General features: G+C 39.8%; 1 protein-coding gene across 1 annotated transcript; it reads left to right on the plus strand.

Annotated features, from left to right (window-relative positions):
* Positions 1-626: 626 nt before the first annotated feature.
* sri.S (sorcin S homeolog) lies at positions 627-15835 on the plus strand. Its single transcript, NM_001095888.1, is given in 8 exon segments — positions 627-735; positions 6263-6343; positions 8461-8530; positions 11125-11168; positions 11260-11407; positions 12329-12442; positions 13742-13800; positions 15659-15835. Coding segments are annotated over 8 exon segments (591 nt in total). The 5' UTR covers positions 627-687; the 3' UTR covers positions 15686-15835.
* Positions 15836-18286: the final 2451 nt, after the last annotated feature.

Here is an 18286-nt window from a genome sequence, read left to right on the forward strand (position 1 = left end):
AGGGTCAGGGAGGGAAATCGCGTGACTTTTTGTCACAAAACAAGGAAGTAAAAAATGTTTCCCCCTTCCCACCCCTAATTTGCATATGCAAATTAGGATTCGGCATTTGGAATCCTTCGTGAAGGATTCGGGGTTTGCCTGAATCCAAAATAGTGGATTCGGTGCATCCCTACTTTTACACCAGTCCATGAGCCAAAAAAAGTTGGGGCACCGCTGGTATTGGTCACTACCTCACAAGCAGCACCACACCAGTAACGGACTCGTTTCTGTGAGACTACTTTTGAGCGGGAACCCGCGTCACACATTGTATAGGCCTCACTCTTTGTGACGCCCACACAGGCAAACTTGATCCCTGTCCAAACTAAAGAAACCCCGAGTTTACTTTATTCACAATACTGATGTGCGAACGATGATTTGAGTTAGAGACTTATTTAAATGCAGTTTGTAGCCCAGAGAGCCAGACAAGAAAAGGCCGCACAAAAGCAATTGTGGCACATATGTACTTTAATAAGGCGTGGGCTAACAATGTTAATCCCCGGGTGTTTGCATGTATACTGGACCATTCCGGATGCCGCCCCGCCCATCAGTGTAGAGAGCGCTGGGAGTGGCCGATATTACAGTGTATCCGCCGTGGGTTATAGATCAGATACACGGCGCTCTGCAGGCTCATTCTTGTTCCGTGCAGCAATGGCGTATCAGGGGCAGCATCCAGGAGGGGGCTATTACCAAGGAGGGGTAAGATGCACACTGGGGAGATGCCCGTATGGCTCTGCACTGATTTTGGGGTGGGACGTAGGAAAAGATGTGTTTGTTTGTATGTAGGGATGAGACCGTATAGGCACATACGTGGGGATACGCTGTATTATAAAGGGGTTTGTATTGAGAGTAACCAGGACAAATATTCGGTGTGGGAACAGTGCGGCGTGAATTTGCGTCAGTGTAGGAAACGGCAAGGGCGTGATTAAAGAGATTCCCGGGGGAGCAGTGGAGGATCGAATGTTATTAGTTTGCCAGTCTCTGCTGCTGTGTTACCTACAGACCCGGGAGACTTGGTACACCCCAAAAATATACTGTACTTGATCCTCCCATTGTCCCTAGGGGCCTTGCGTTACTTACGCAGAAAATAAACGTGTATATCTGCCTGTGTCAGCGGTTATTCAGTGTGCACGTTGTGCTTGTGCTTCTCTAGTTTTTGTTGTACATTGAATTATCTTCCATGTGTACCATGAGCTGTATAGCTACAAATCACTGTGTTTGTTGGGCAGCATGTAATATAGCAATTATATAGTGAATAAAGTACCCCCTATTGTAAAATATAAGGATATTATAGGTTACCGAGGAGTTTAATGGCCATATAAAAACACAAGGCCGAAGGCCGAGTGTTATTATACAGGTCATGGAACTCTGAGGTAACTTCTAATATCCTCATATTTTACAACTGGGGGTACTTTATTTATTATAATACACAAGTTTCAGCAAGTCATGTGACAGAAATGACATCAGAACTCACCGTTTATAACTGATGACATCAGAACTTGCCGTTTATAAGTATATAATTTACAAAAGCCATGAATATCCTGTAAATTATATGCTTATAAACGAGTTCTGATGTCATCAGTTATAAATGGTGAGTTCTGATGTCATTTCTGTCACATGACTCACTGAAACTTGTGTATTATAATAAATAAAGTACCCCCAGTTGCAAAATATGAGGATATTAGAAGTTACCTCGGAGTTCCATGACCTGTATAAAAACACTCGGCTTTCGGCCTCTTGTTTTTATATGGTCATGAAACTCCTCGGTAACTTATAATATCCTTATATTTTACAAGAGGGGGTACTTTATTCACTACATAATACACAAAAGCCATGAATATCTTGTAAATGATATCCTTATAAACAGTGAATAGTAGGATTTTTTTTGGCTTGTTTTGCTGCAGAAATGACGCCCATAGACTTGTATGGCTTTGTGCATCAAAAAAATAGACTTTAATGGGCGTCTGCGAATTTTTAACCAAACGGGTCAAATTTGCCAATCCATAGTGACTAGTGATATCATCAGTTATAAACGGTGAGTAGTGATGTCATTTCTTTCACATGACTCACTGAAACTTATGTATTATAATAAAGGATATTCATGGCTTTTGTGTATTATTGACCTGTATAAAAGCACTCCGCCTTCAGCTTTGTGTTTTTATATGGTCATGAAACTCCTCAGTAACTTATAATATCCTTATAATTTACAAGAGGGGGTACTTTATTCACTATATAATTTACAAGATATTCATGGCTTTTGTGTATTATAATACTATAATCTTTGTTCACCGTTCAGATGGTTTAATTGAATATGAAGTATATGGTGGGTCAGGGCAGCTTAAATAAATAGTTCAGTGTAAAAAATAAAATCTGGGTAAATAGGCTGTGCAAAATATGCAGCTAACGCTTCATTAGCGACTTGAAGGGGGCCCACATGGGACATAACTGTTTATTGAGTTTGCTTTTGCACTTGATGCTGGCTGAAGACGTGTGTATACAAAACAAAAGTTACGAAACAAAACAGAAGTTTGTTGAAACAAATGACCTTTTCTAGTACAAAGAATAAAATCTAGTTACCCAGATTTTATTTTTCTACTTAATTCCTTTAAAGTGATGGTTCACCTTTAAAGAGCACTTGTGGGTAAAAATGTTATCCCCAACCAAAGTTGCGGGTTACTAGAGCCCACGTTCCGGTTGGGGATAAGAGTAGTTTTCTTATTTTTATTTAAAAAAAAAAAAAAAATGCCCGCCACTAGCGTTGGGCTACCTGCACCAGGAGGGAGCTCCCAGTGTGAGTAGCCATGTCCAGTCACTCGCATGTGCATAATGAAAAGCTGCCCCGAATTGCTCATTATTCGCAGGACTGTCACTGTCAGCTTTGTTGAACAAAAACTTTCCTACGATTGCTGTGGGGCAGAACATCGGCTGATCTGTTCTTTACTGCTTTGTTTGATCCGCATGGTTAGTGGCAGGTCGAGATGAGGACGTACGATCGTTCGTTCAATATTACAGGGAAATCTTTGCGTCTATGGCCAGCTTAAAGGAAAACTATACCCCCAAAATGAATACTTAAGCAACAGATAGTTTATATCAAATTGAATGACATATTAAAGAATCTTACCAAACTGGAATATATATTTACATAAATATTGCCCTTTTACATTGCCTTGAGCCACCATTTTGTGATGGTCTGTGTGCTGCCTCAGAGATCACCTGACCAGAAATACTTCAACTCTAACTGTAACAGGAAGAAGTGAGGAAGCAAAAAGCAGAACTCTGTCTGTTAATTGGCTCATGTGACCTTACATGTGGTTTGTATGTGTGCACAGTGAATCGTACGATCTCAGGGGGCGGCCCTTATTTTTTTAAAATGGCAATTTTCTATTTATGATTACCCAATGGCACATACTACTAAAAAACTATATTATTATGATAATGGTTCATTTACATGAAGCATGGTTTTACACATGAGATGTTTTACTCAGTATCTTTTAATAGAGACCTACATTGTTTGGGCGGTATAGTTTTCCTTTAAGACTTGCAGTGGAAGGCAGGGAGGGGGCAAATGGGGACTTATCACAATGGGAGGGGTTTAGTTCTCCTTTAGAGTTAGTCCACATGAGGAGATTCGGGGAGATTTAGTCGCCTGGCGACTAATCACCTCTCCTGGGCGACAATCTCCCCAAACTGCCTTCGCGTGTCTTCCCATCCGCTATAATGAAAAGTCGCTTGCGCTAAAGCACACGCTGCGCTTTGTTTTCCAAAGTCGCCCGAAGTTGCCTCACAAGGAAACTTCGGGCAACTTCAGAAAACGAAGCGCCGCGTGTGCTTTAGCGCAGGCGACTTTGGATTATAACAGATGGGAAGACGCGCAAAGGCAGTTCGGGGAGATCGTCGCCCAGAAGAAGAGGCGATTAGTTGACATGCGACTGAATCTCCCCGAATCTCCTCGTGTGGACTAACCCTTAAGGTTACAGCTACTGTATGACAGGCCAACTAACAACATCTTACTATTCTTTCGGGAATTAAAATATAACCATAGACTAGAAACCTTTGTGCCTTGTAACTATGGAACATTAACCTTTTACTCAATGCTAAGCAACGACTATGTGCCCTGATTGCACAGTAAAAACACTCTATATAAACACTGCGAGTTCCTTGAAATGACAATCTTCTGATGTTACTCATTTAACAGCATTTCATGGATTTATAGTATCCACAGAGAGCAAAATAACACCCAAGTTGTTGGAACAATTGCCCGAGTATCCCTAACAAAGAAAAACGTTAACTATAAAATATAAATTCTATATTAGGATATGCATGTCATGTATGAGAGCTATGATTATATAGAGTAAATGCCATGTTCATACATTTCAAGGAACTCCAAGGGGCCTTATACTTTTCATATATCGTACTACAGGGGGCCTTACTACTATGTGTAGGGTAACAAGCGATATCTGCAAGCACCAATTATAACTAATGGCAAATACTAAGTGCCTTTTTACAAGAATATATGTTACAGGATATTCATGACTCTTGTATTTTAACCTTATGATCTACAGTTTGGTAATGCAGGGAGGGGGGCCAATGGGGACGTATCACAATGGGGGGTTTAGTTCTCCTTTAATACCCTTTGTTCCACTGAACTACATTGAGTCTAATGGTAGCCACTGCTTAAGCTCCTGATAATTTATTTCGAACTTAAAGTGACCCTTATTGGTCGATCCAGATCAACAGTGGATGCTTCTACCATGCCAATTACTATTTGTCTGGGGTGATGGGTAGATACCATGTGTGGTCTGTGGTGCAAAGGGCCTTGCACATCTATATATCCCTTATTATAAAAGTGCTAGGCTGGATGTGCAATACTTTACACACAGGGAATATGTAATGATGTACAGGTATGGGACCTATTATCCAGAATGCTCAGGACCGGATAATGGATCTTTCTGTAATTTGGATCTTCATGTCTGAAGTCTACTAGAAAATAATGTAAACCTTAAATAAACCCAATAGGCTGGTTTTGCTTCCTTTAAGGATTAATTACTGTATATCTTGGTTTGGATCAAGTATAAGCTACTATTTTGTTATTACAGAGAAAAAGGAAATCGTTTTTCAAAATTTGGATAAAATGGAGTCTATAGGAGATGGCCTTTCCGTAATTCGGAGCTTTCTGGATAACGGGTTTCCGGATAACGGGTTCCATACCTGTACTAGCGCCCTTTGAACAATGTGCAAAACATGTCCGCTTGTTAGGCAGTAAAGCAGTGCTTGTGATGGATGCAAGATTTAGAATATTTATTATATAATTATATTATGGATATGGCATCCATAATCCGGAATCCTGTTATCCAGAAAGTTCCAAATTACTGAAAGGCTATCTCCCATAGACTCCGTTTTATCCAAATATTTCTAATTTTTAAAAACAATTTTCTTTCTCTGTAGTAATAAAGCAGTAACTTGTACTTGATCCAAATTAAGATATAATTAATGCTTACTGCAAGCAAAACAGCCTATTGGGTTTATTTAATGTTTACATGATTTTCTTAAGGTGTGAAGATCCCAAATTATGGAAAGATTCCTTATCCAAAAAAGCCTAGGTCCCGAGCATTCTGGATAATGGATCCCATACCTGTATATATTTATGATAAAGTAAGCCTGCCTTCATCACCTGCCCCATTTTATTCACTGGCAGAGGAAGCCTTTGAGTAGACTTGATGTGTTTATTCATGATTTGTTCTGGAACAGATTCAGTTTTCAAGATAAAGCGCTTTAGCTGTCTATAAGTAATGTCAGCTACACACAAATCCGTTTTACACAGAATCTGATCAATTTCCATCTGAAATGTGAGGTCCTTTCTGCATGTCGCAGCTCATCAAGTGCAGACTTGCCATACAGGAATGGGCTAGGCCTCTAGTTGTAAATATAATTTGAAAAAACAGCCACATTTTTGGAATACTTGCAACCTATTCTACTTAAGCAGCCAGTACAGGTAAGAGTTCTAGGTTCTTTTATCTACTAACACTTAACTATTGTGAATATTGTATATGTCTTTGTTCAGAGCAGTCTTTTGTGGCTTCTGTTGGTGAAAGTCTGAACAAATAGAACTATTTAATGAAATGTAATTGGAGTATTTAAAAACAAATGTATGATGTAAGATAGACAAAATAACTCTTACTCTCCTGTGTCTTTGTTTATACTGAATATCACTCTTCTCCATTTGCAGTATGGCGGAGCCCCCGGAGGTCCTGCATACGGACAACAGCAAGACCCCTTGTATGGCTACTTTGCATCTGTTGCAGGCCAGGTGAGCTTTGTCCGTTATACATTGTGCCATTTCTTTTACTTGGCAAAAGCTCAAAGGGTGGCTGTGGACAAAGGTTTAGCAGAGAGCTTATAGGCATGAATATAGCACCGACTAACTTACTCCTCTTACTCACCCATTGATTCAGCCATTACATTCTTGTACTGCTTTAATCCAGGACATGTTTTAGGATAGGGCAGCATCCCCAGAGGGTGAAACTATTATTAAATATGATGGAATAGTCATTGGATATGAGCTTGTATGTATGTGAGATATTGTAGTTGTAATCAGGGTTCCCGTTCCTCACTTTCTGTTGAAGTGCAGCTCCCTACTTAAAGGAGAAGGAAACCCCCTGGGCGCAAAAATCCCTCCCCCCCCTCCCTCCTCCACCCTGGCCTACCTGTCCCCCCGGGCAAATGCCCCTAACTTGTTACTCACCTCTCTACACAGGTCCTGTCCACGGAGCTCACAGGCGCCATCTTCTTCCTGCTTTGATCGGCATCTTCTGGCGCATGCGCAGTAGGAGCATTTACCGGTACGGATCTACTGTGCATGCGCCGAATGTTGGAAAACTTCGTGACTTGGCGCATGCGCAGTAGATCCGTACCGGTAAATGCTCCTACTGCGCATGCGCCAAAAACGCTGATCAAAGCAGGAAGAAGACCGCTTGGGAGAAGATGGTGCCTGTGAGCTCTGTGGACAGGACCTGCACAGAGGGGTGAGTAACAAGTTAGGGGCACTTACCTAGCGGGACAGGTATGCCAGGGGGGAGGAGGGGGGGGTTTGCACCCAGGGAATTTCCTTCTCCTTTAATGCATTCTAGCGTTGTACTTCAACCATAGCTAGAAGGATATTCCTTATTCATTCATGTAGACAAACTGGAGCTTCCCACCAGAATGAGTGGCATGAGACAGGGCCACAATGGGTGACTTAAAGGCGTTGTTCACCTTCCAAACACTTTTTCAGTTCTGTTGTTTTCAGATTGTTCTCCAGAAACAGACCTTTTTCAATTGCTTTCCATTTTTTTAATTCTTTACAGTTTTTTTTCCAAAATCTAAGTTGGATGTTGAATTGTAACAGTTCAGAATCTGGTCCTGGATCACTGAGCTGCCAGACTGAAACACCAGAGACCGGAACATTAAAGGGGATGTAAAGCCAAAAAATGAAATTCCTTTAATGGGTCCACTTTCTTCAAATAAACCTATCTTCAATATACTTCCCTAAAATATTCTGTACCTTTTTCCTAAAAAGTATGATTTTCTGCGCTTCAGCTCCCCTTCTCTCTATGCGCACATACTTCAGCCTGCATGGATTCCTCAACACGACGCGCCGGCCCACGGCTGCTTTACTTCAAAACAATCTCCCCTCCTCCGAGATCTGTGGTGTCTGGGAAAGAAGTATCTCTTATCATCTTGAAGTAAAGCAGCCGTGGGCCGGTCCCCCGTGTTGAGGAATCCATGCAGGCTGAAGTACATGCGCATAGAGAGAAGGGGGAGCTGGAGCACAGAAAATCATGCTTTTTATGAAAAAGGTACAGAATATTTTATGTAAGTATATTGAAGATATGTTTATTTGAAGACAGTGGACCCATTAAAGGAATTTCATTTTTTGGCTTTACACCCCCTTTAATGTTCCTGTCTCTGGTGTTTCAGTCTGGCAGCTCAGTGATCCAGGACCAGATTCTGAGTTGTTACAATTTTGCTACATTTAGTTGATACAATTAGTTGATACATTTCTCAGTAGTACCTCTTGAGTATTAGCAACTATTGTATCAATTCTAACAGCTGCCTTTAATGAAACCCAGAGATTCTGCTCAGCAAGGACAAAGATAAATAATGTATCAATTTAGAACAGTTTAGAAAGTCGGCGACCACCTCCCAGAGTTGATTTTACAAAGGTGAAAAATTAGACTTCAATATTAGAAAAATGGGCACACATAGAAAATAGAAAGAAATTGGAAAAAGTATTTATTTCTGGTGAACTGTCTGAAACAAACTGAACAAATCCTTTAATCACTCATGAGGGCCATATTCACCCGAACAGTGAATACTGCATGGTTACTCCAAAGCGACATGGCAGTGAGAATATATACTAAATTTGTGTTTTGATATCAATTCTAGGATGGCCAGATAGATGCTGATGAGCTACAGCGATGCCTTACACAATCAGGGCTGTCTGGTGGATACAAACGTAAGTATAATACATGCCCTGGAGCCATCAAATTTCCACTTTCACCAACTAACACTAAGGGGGTTATTTACTAAACTCCGAATGCAAAAATCACGAAAAATGTGTGGTGTGTGTTTTTTTTATATAAAATAGTACTTTTAAAAAATCACGAATTTTCCGGAATATCCGAAAATCAGACCTGTCGAGTTTGCATATGAGTCAATGGGAGAAGTCCCAATGATTTTTTGATGTCCGCTGGGTTTCGTGCAATATCCGAAGATTTTGGGTAAAAAAAATAGTGAACATCCGATGGAAAAATCCGAAAAATTTGTGAGAATCAGATTTTTCCCGCAAAGCAAATTTTCAGGAAAATTTAATAATACATAAATTTAAAAACCTTGAGCGGATTTGATCGGAGTTTGTAGCAGAAAATATTGAGATAAATTCGGATTTATAAATAACCCCCTTAGATTGCTGGACTGACAACTAAAGCAAAGCCAGTAATTGTACTCGTATAGACTAATCGCACATTTGTCATTCCGTCAAAGGCGTATTTCAGCTTAAGAAAAAAACTTGATACTTTTCTGTGCTGCTTGTTGTTCAGATGAATGTAAACCACCTCTCACAAATGGTAAGAAGTGCACAGAGGGTTATCGAGTGATTACGTTACATGTGCCCTAGGTCATATACTCTCCATACAGATACGTTGTGTAGGTTTCCTTTTCTATTATATAAATCAATAGTGTTATCTGTACACTCCTCAGGATTTCCCACAGGTCACCTTATTTGTTTGTACAGCTACATTAAACTCTGCTTGTTCCACTTTCATTATCAGCTGTATGAGCCAATGTTACTGGAAATTCCAGTATAAAAAGAAAAGGGAAGAATGTGGTTACTTGTCCCTGCTACAGATTGTTCCATATATATTTGGACAGACAACTTTTTTCTAATTTTGGTTCTGTACACTACCACAATGAATTTTAAATGAAACAACTCGGATGCAGTTGTACTTCAGCTTTAATTCAGTGGGTTGAACAAAGAGATTGCATACAAATGTGAGGAACTAAAGCCTTTTTTTAACACAATCACTTCATTTAGGGGCTCAAAAGTAATTGGACAAATTAAAAAACTGAAAATAAAATGTTAATTTCTAATATTTGGTTGAACTCATTGACATCACCAGATTCTTGGTTTTCCTCCTTTTTAATGCTCTGCCAGGCCTTTACTGCAGCGGCTTTCAGTTGCTGTTTGTGGGCCTTTCTGTCTGAAGTTTAGTCTTCAACAAGTGAAATGCAGCTCAATTGGGTTCAGATCAGGTGACTGACTTGGCCATTCAAGAATGGGGGGTGCGAGGTCGGCCCAAACCCGCCCGACCCGTGGGTAAACCCGTTGGTATCGGACCGGCCCGCACATCACTAGTTGCCAACTCTTTAATTGTTTAAAATTGATACATTTAGTTGATACATTTCTTATATTTGTCCCTGCTGAGCAGAATCTCTGAGTTTCATTAAAGGCAGCTGTTAGAATTGATACAATCGTTTGTAATATTCCAGAGTTGCTGCTTTAAAAATGTATCCGCTTAGAAGCACATTTATGAAAGGTCAAAATTCGAATTCATGTGAGTTTTTAAAAACTCCCATAAATTCGACCAAGCAAAATTTTTTAATAAAATAGATTTTTTTTTTTAAAACTCGGATGAATAGAATCGACCCAAAACTCTAATTGAATTTGTTTTGAATTTTAAAAACTCTATTCGAGTTTTTTCTACGAAAAAAACAACTTGAATGTCAGGAAGACTGCAAACAACTCCAAACTGATCCCTGGACCACTCCCATTGACTTAAACCGCTATTGGACAGGTTTTAGGTGATGAATAGTCAAATTTGCGTTCTTAAAGGGCCGGAGTATAATTGTATTCTAATTTAAAAAAACAAATTTGAATAACTCCCTAGTCGAATTTGACAGTTTTGACCATAAAAAATGAGAAAACTCGAATTTCTAATTCCAATTTTTAATTCGATCCTTGATAAATCTGCCCCTAAATGTTGCAGAATTGTAACAGTTTAGTGTCTGCATCTGAATTACTGAGCTGCCATACTGAAATGCCAGAGACAGGAACATTAAACTAGATTTTGGAAAAACTATAAAAAATAAAAACATGAGACCTGCAGCCTGCGACCCAAACCGCAACCCGCATATTTACCGACTTTGATCCGTTAGCCAATCCGGACCAGCAATTGCCTTATCTGCAACCCGCCGACCTACATCAAACAGGAAGTGCTGCAAGCCGCAAGTGACGTCATTGAAAGTGGGCGGGACAAACAACTTTTGTAAAATATAGACAATCTTGCATAAGATAAGAAATTTAGATGAGACCCGCTACCAGCAGGCATACCCGTACCTGAAAATCCTCCCCTCATTCCTCATGGGGCCCACTTTTTTTTGTGGGTAACCCTCAGGTACCCGACCTGCTGCAGGACTCTACGTCACACAGCTGTAATCTGTATAATTTTGTCTCAACTTGCTTACTGTTTTTAAACACCATAAAAATGGCTGTCCCCCATCTTGCCATTGTAATAATGCTGTTGTTTTTTTTTTTTTTTTTCTGTTTTACAGCTTTTAGCCTGGAATCATGCCGTCTTATGATCTCTATGCTGGATGTATCCTTTTGTTTGCATTGAAAAATATTCTATTGCATGTTTTGTTTTTCATTTGGGCACTGACCTGTTGTCCTTAACTTTGACATTTTAGAGGGATATGTCTGGCAAAATGGGCTTTAATGAATTTAAAGAGCTGGGGATGGTAATAAATGGTTGGAGACAGCACTTCATGACGTTTGATTCCGATAGGAGTGGCACAGTTGAGGGACATGAACTTCATGCTGCCTTAGGCGCAATGGGTAAGTGCAGGGGTCCCCAACCTTTTTTACCTGTGAGCCACATTCAAATGTAATAAAAAAAAAAGTTGGAGAGCAGCATAAGTATCCAAAAAGGTCCAGGGGTGCCAATTAAGGGCTGTGGTTGTCTATTTCGTAGCCCCTATGTTGACTGGCAGCCTATTGGAGGTTCTGTTTGGCAGTACACCTGGATTTTATACAAAACGTGCCTCCAAACCAGGATTTCAAAACTGAGTAAGGTGAATATATATGACTTATTCTTGCTGCTTCCTGGGTTTACCAGCAGATTTCATTGAAGAGAATGATTAACATAATCTCTTTAATTGGTTTTCAATTGTATGATTCTGTTGAATGAGGACTAAGCCCACCCCTCTTAAAGGGATTCTGTCATGATTTTTATGATGTAGTTTTTATTTCTACATTACACAGCAGATAATTCAGTAAAATGTAATTCCTGAACCAGCAAGTGTATTTTTTTTAGTTGTAATATTAGTGTGTAGGTGCATCTCAGGACATTTTGCCTGGTCATGTGCTTTCAGAAAGAGCCAGCACTTTAGGATGGAACTGCTTTCTGGCAGGCTTTTGTTTCTCTTACTCAATTTAACGCAGTGGGACCTGGATTTTACTATTGAGTGTTGTTCTTAGATCTACCAGGCAGCTGTTATCTTGTGTTAGGGAGCTGCTATTTGGTTACCTTCCCATTGTTCTTTTGTTTGGCTGCTGGGGGGGAAAGGGAGGTAAAGCGTGAATAAGGAATATCTTACTCGCAGCAACCTGGGAAAGTAAGGAGCAGCAGAGGACACAACCATGATTACAACTGTAAACACTATAACTTACTTATACACTAGCTCATATCTGATTACATTAAACATACTTGATATGGGTAATACAAACGCTCAAATAATATATATTTTTAATCTACAGGGTATAGGTTGAGCCCTCAGGCCCTGAATAATATAGCAAAAAGATACAGCACCAGTGGAAGAATCACCTTCGATGATTACATTACCTGCTGTGTGAAACTGCGAGCTCTGACAGGTAAGGAGTCTCTCTGGCATGACTGCGATTGGTAAATATTAATGCAGATTAATACATTTGGTTTCAGATTGTTCACCAGAAAGAGAATTTTTTTCCAATTACTTTTTTGAATATTTCTGGTCTTTCTAAAGCAGCTCGGGGGGTCGGCTACTCTTTAACTGTTGATTCCATTTAGATGATACATTTGTTATCTTTGTCCCTGCTGAGCTGTTAGAATTGTTACAATACTTGCTAATATGCTGCTGAGGAATATATTATCCACTACAGGTAGCAAATTAATGTAGAAAATTATTTGGATACCGTTAACTGAGCTGCCAGATTGAAACACAAAAAACCTGAGCATTAAACTTTAAATTTATATTTTGGAAAAACAGTAAAAAAAATAAATAAAAGATGGAAAGCAATAGAAAAATGTGTTCTGGTGAACAGTCTGAAAACCCCCCTTTTTTTTGGAAGTCAACGACTCCTTTATGAAATTACAAAAAGAGAGACGCTTTTCAGGTTAACTGGTGGTGCAGAGAGAGAGAGGCCATTGAAGTGTGGCTTTTGGTTTTTCTTTATAGCAATCAGGTGGTTCGGAGAGGTATACATTTTTCTGACTTGCGGGGAGGGTGGCACGTGGGTCACAACCGTTTGCTTTAAAATCTGAGCCGAATGCTGAGGATCAGTTGAAAACTCACTGAACAGTTATGTCCTATGTGGCCCCCCCTTAAAGTCACTAACACAGAGTTAGAGAGCTGAAAAGCAGGAAGTTCTGTTCTGTTACATATCCAGTCACTCCAGCCTTTATACATTACATTTTTGGCTAATTAACTATATTAGAAACATTTTTTATTTTGCACAGCCTATTTACCCAGTTTTTTTATTTTTACACTGAACTGTTCCTTTAAATGTAAATGCTGATTCACAGATGGGAAACCCATCCTTTCCCTGTGTGTGAATCGGTTTTCTCACCTGTCCAAATCCAGTGTAATCTCTATGGGCGCTGACATGGCACTGTGGCTGCAAAACCAATAACTCTCACATGTTCCATTGTCACTAATTAACCAAATTTTCCATTCCCATTAAGCCATTAGATGCTGATAAATCCGTATGAGCTGCATGGATTCTAATCACAAACTGATGGTTTAGTTGTTGGATAAACTGGCGACTACAGGTGCCGCCAGCTGAATATAGTTACTTGAAAACAAAAATGCTGCAGCGATGCAATATGTTGAGTTGTGTTCTTTTCTAATGCATGAAAAAACTTAAACTGTTGAAAATAAAAGGTGTAAAACTATAACGTTGTATGTTTTGCAGACATGTTTAGAAGGAGGGATGTTTCCCAACAGGGTGTAGTGAACTTCCAGTACGATGATGTGAGTATGAGCACATAATAACTGCCTCTTCTACTGTAACTGGATATTCATTCTATTAGCAGCAGAAACTACTACAAACTATGGGCTAACTGCTGTTGAACTATTGGGCTTGGATCTGTATTTAAAGGAGAACTAAACCCTAAAAATGGCTAGAACTTGTTGAACCAGCCTAAAGCTTCAGCATCTCTGTAATGATCCAGGGCTTTAAGACTGGCACAGGAGTTTCTAATCTTTTTGTGTTGCTGATTTGAGCTGCCATTACTAATAATCTAAATTATTTACTAATCGGCCGTATATATTGTGACATTTCTATTAATCAGTACTGACCAAAGAAGGCAAACTGTTAAAGGGCTGTGGTTCTCTTTGGTTGGTACATAAGCCCAAAACAAAACATTTCTGTCCTACTTCTTTAGTTTAGCTTTAGTTCTCTATTAAGCAATATGTGGAGAGCTCTGCATTTCCCATGACTGAATTAAAAGGGAGCCAGAATCATGATAAAATCCACTGTGGATGTTTGATAACTTTGTTTCACATATAGTCTTTAACAACAGTTAGCGAGTTATTCATCAACTTCGACAAAGACTTGAACAACTTCGGGGCATAATAAATCGTGACTTATTCGGGTTTTCGGCTTGGACGCAGCGAAAAGAATTTACTTTAATAAATAACCCCTAGGGGCACATTTACTTGGGGTCGAATATCGAGGGTCAGGGCCGGAACTAGGGGTAGGCAGAGTAGGCACGTGCCTAGGGCGCAAAGCTGGGGGGGCGCCAAGCACGCACCTCCTCTGTCGCCTACCCCCAGTGCGGTGCCCGACTCTTTGTGGTCTTTACTTCTTCTTGCGCTCCTGCGCATGTGCCCGAATGTATTTGTCGGCAATTTGCGCATGCGCAGAAGCGCAAAAGAAGTAAAAACTACAGCTTTTCTTGCGCATGCGAGCACCACCTTGCGCATGCGCACTTGGGCTAACCCTCGATATTCGACCTTCGAAGTAAAATCCTTCAACATCGAATATCAAAGTCTAAGGATTTACCGCAATTACTTCGATCGAAGGAAAAAACTATTAAATCCTTCGAATAGAACGATTCAAAGGATTTTAATCCATCGAGCAAACAATTTTCCTTCGATCAGAAAATTGTTAGAAAGCCTATGGGGACCTTCCCCATAGGCTAACATTGATGTTTAGTAGGTTTTAGTTGGCGAAGTAGGGGGTCGAAGTTTTTTTTAAAGAGACAGTACTTCGACTATCGAATAGTCGAATGATTTTTAGTTTGAATCGTTCGATTCGTAGTCAAAGTAGCCAAATTCGATGATCGAAGTAGCTAAAAAAAACTATATTTTTTTCTTCTATTCCTTCACTCGAGCTAAGTAAATGTGGCCCCTAGTGTTGATAAAAATGCCCCATATGCCATAGTCCCAGCATAATTGCTTTAGGCTGATGGTCCCCTAACTTTTTTTTTTTTTTTTTTTACCTGTGAGCCTCATTCAAATATATAAAGAGTTGAGGAGCAACGCAAGCATGAAAAAAGAGGCTGCCAAATTACAGTGCCAAATAAGGGCTGTGATTGGACATTTGGTAGCCTTTATGTAGACTGGCAGGCTACAGGAGGTTCTGTTTGGTAGTACATCTGATTTTTATGCAACCAAAACTTGCCTCCAAGCCAAGGATTCAAAAATAAGCTCCTGCTTTGAGGCCATTGAGAGCAACATCCAAGGGGTTTAGAGCAACATGTTTCTCACTAACCATTGGTTGGGGATCACTGCTCTAGGCCATCACTTTTCCCTGTCACTATTACAGCAGTTACAGAAGTCATTGACATTATGTGCAACAATTTTGTTCTGCTTTTTCTATTTCCAGTTCATTCAGAGTGTCATGGCCATATGAAATGAAGGCTTAGAAGAGAATAACCTGCTGCACATCCTGCTTAACCATGCCCCATTACACAAGCAAAATCATTTGTGTGTCATATTGTTTTCATATTGATATGTTTTTCATTTCTTGTCATTTTTTTAAATAAAATGCAGTTTGGTTATCCTAATGTCTCATTTGTCATGTGTTTAAAGGTCAGTCGTACATCAAACTGTACTTTGAACATTCTCCAGGCTGTTCCTTTGATCCCGTTCCACTCACACTTGTGGGAAATGTAAACCCTCTAAACAAATGTAATAGAAGTGGCTCAGAGTGCTCTTCTCAGCACGTGTGTAAAAAATTGTGACTGAGATAGCAGGTGAAATGGAAGGGATCTGCTCAGTTGAATTATATTCATATATGTCTCTATGAATTACAATTTTTAAGGAAAGTGACAGCCCATGCCATCTGAAAGTCTGAAAGTGACAGCCCATGCCATCACAAATATCTTTCTAATGGATGTTTTTGTTTCTGAAATCTTCAATTCCCCCCAGCTGGGGAGTCGCCAACTCCCTGCTTGCAACAGTAGACCCTGCCTACAGACTGGTGAAGTAATAAGTTTGTGATCCAGTGCTACCAGGCTATCCCCCTTAGGGGAGAGACACGCTCAGATTTGGGGAGAATAGTCGCCCAGCGACAAATCTCCTCTTAGTAGAGATTTGTCTCCGGGTGTCTAATCTCCCCGAAACTGAGCGTGTGTCTCTGCCCTTACTGTGCATTGTCATTCTTCCAATTTAGGACTTGTACCTTCCAATCAGATCACTGATCCTTGCACAAAGGTACATGCACAATAGAACTTCCATTTTTTTTGGGCACGTTGCAGGAGGCAGAAACAAGAAACCAAGCTGGGCGGTTCATGCGGGACTGGCAAAGAGGTGCTGTAGAGCTAAATATCTTGGTAAGCTTCATTTTAAAAAAAACCGTATAAGTTTAAGAATTTTTTTTTTTTCTTAAATAACAAGGGCTGTTCTTCTGACCTTTGTCTCGAGGTGAACATTTCCTGTAATCAACTACTTTTCACATATTTGAACATTACCTAATCAGGATACAGAGTGACATAATCAGGATGGCCACTGAAACTGTAAGCCAACATTGAGCAATACGAGTTTGAAGGGGACATCCCGTGTTAAAAAAGAAAAAAAGGATAGTTTCTGGTTGATTTATTGAAAACTTCTCCAAAAATTCTACTAGTCCCATCATCTGTTTCACTTTCTTTCAAGTGGCACTTGGCACACTACACTGTAGAACATGAACCAATCAGAAGCTACAACTGAATCCTGCCTTTGTTTCTGTGACTACAGGGCTGTGATTGGCTCTCGCCCTTCGGGCAGGGACAGTTAGAACTCACACACATTTCACTTGAAACATGGACAGGGACTGTAGCAGATAAATAGGGAGCTCCAATAAAGGGGCTATTTGAAAAGATACAGGGAGTCCTTGAGTTACATACCCCAAACTTACATACAAATCACAGAGATGGGGGCTGTTACAGTAACATACTGTGGTACGCTTGACTTTTATTAGCATTTAGCTTTAATAAACCACCTGCCCCAATCCCCTTTGGGGTGTGTTGTCTACTGCACAGCACTCTTTCTTGTTACATTAAAGTAAGTGCTTATGTTTCAAATTCTGAACAAACCTACAGACCCTATCTTAGGGACTGCCTGTAATACTTTTTAGCCATGCAGTATTTATAATAGACTGCGGCATATTTTCACTTATGCTATATGTCTAAATTACCATAAACAAATGCTTCCCCCCCATCTATTGTTGGTTAATAATTCACATTTTTTCCCCCAAATTCAATTTAGAGATATTTTCAGTGGTCTCTGGTTAAAAGCTGCCAATCATTATACATTGTTCCTTTTTCTATATTTACTGTGTGAGTAATATTGTGCTGTAGTAGCTTCCCAGTTGAACCTCTGCCATTAAATAGCATCAGTCATCCCTTGACTATTACTTCTAAAGGAGAATCATTTGGACCCCAGAACAAGCCTCTTTCCACAGGTGCTCAGATTACTCTTAAACTGCTCTACTCCTCCCAGCCTAATATTCCCTTTTCTTCATTTTTTGTAAATGAATAACACAAATGTGATACCTTTTTTTATTTGGAATAAAATGTGCAGTGTTCCCAGTGTATTTGTGTATATGGAAATAAGCTATTATAAGGATTTTGAACTTGTAAACACTATTTTGCACACAACTTCCTTACCCTTCCTTCCTTACCCTGTCCAGTAACATATCAAGATAAACTCAATTTTTGAAGTCCCCACCCTCGATGCTAGGCCTGACTTACCAAATACACAGATTTAGATAGATTGTTGAGCAAGGCAGAGATCAAGTCATCCCAAGAAAATGATTGATCATCCCTACTCTCTAAAGCCTTTTTATATTAACGAGTTAGGGACCATTTTATGGGGTTTACCTTGATGTGGTATGGTGGCTTATCAACTTTATGATCATAACTTTGTAACTAAAAACCCCTGTTTTTGTAAATACATGCACTTGTATATATATTGAATCACTTCTAAAAGAGGGGACCAGGGAATGTGCATTCATTAATTGGCCAAATCAGTA

Source organism: Xenopus laevis, chromosome 6S (assembly GCF_017654675.1).
Source record: "Xenopus laevis strain J_2021 chromosome 6S, Xenopus_laevis_v10.1, whole genome shotgun sequence".
Taxonomy (NCBI): Eukaryota; Metazoa; Chordata; class Amphibia; order Anura; family Pipidae; genus Xenopus; species Xenopus laevis.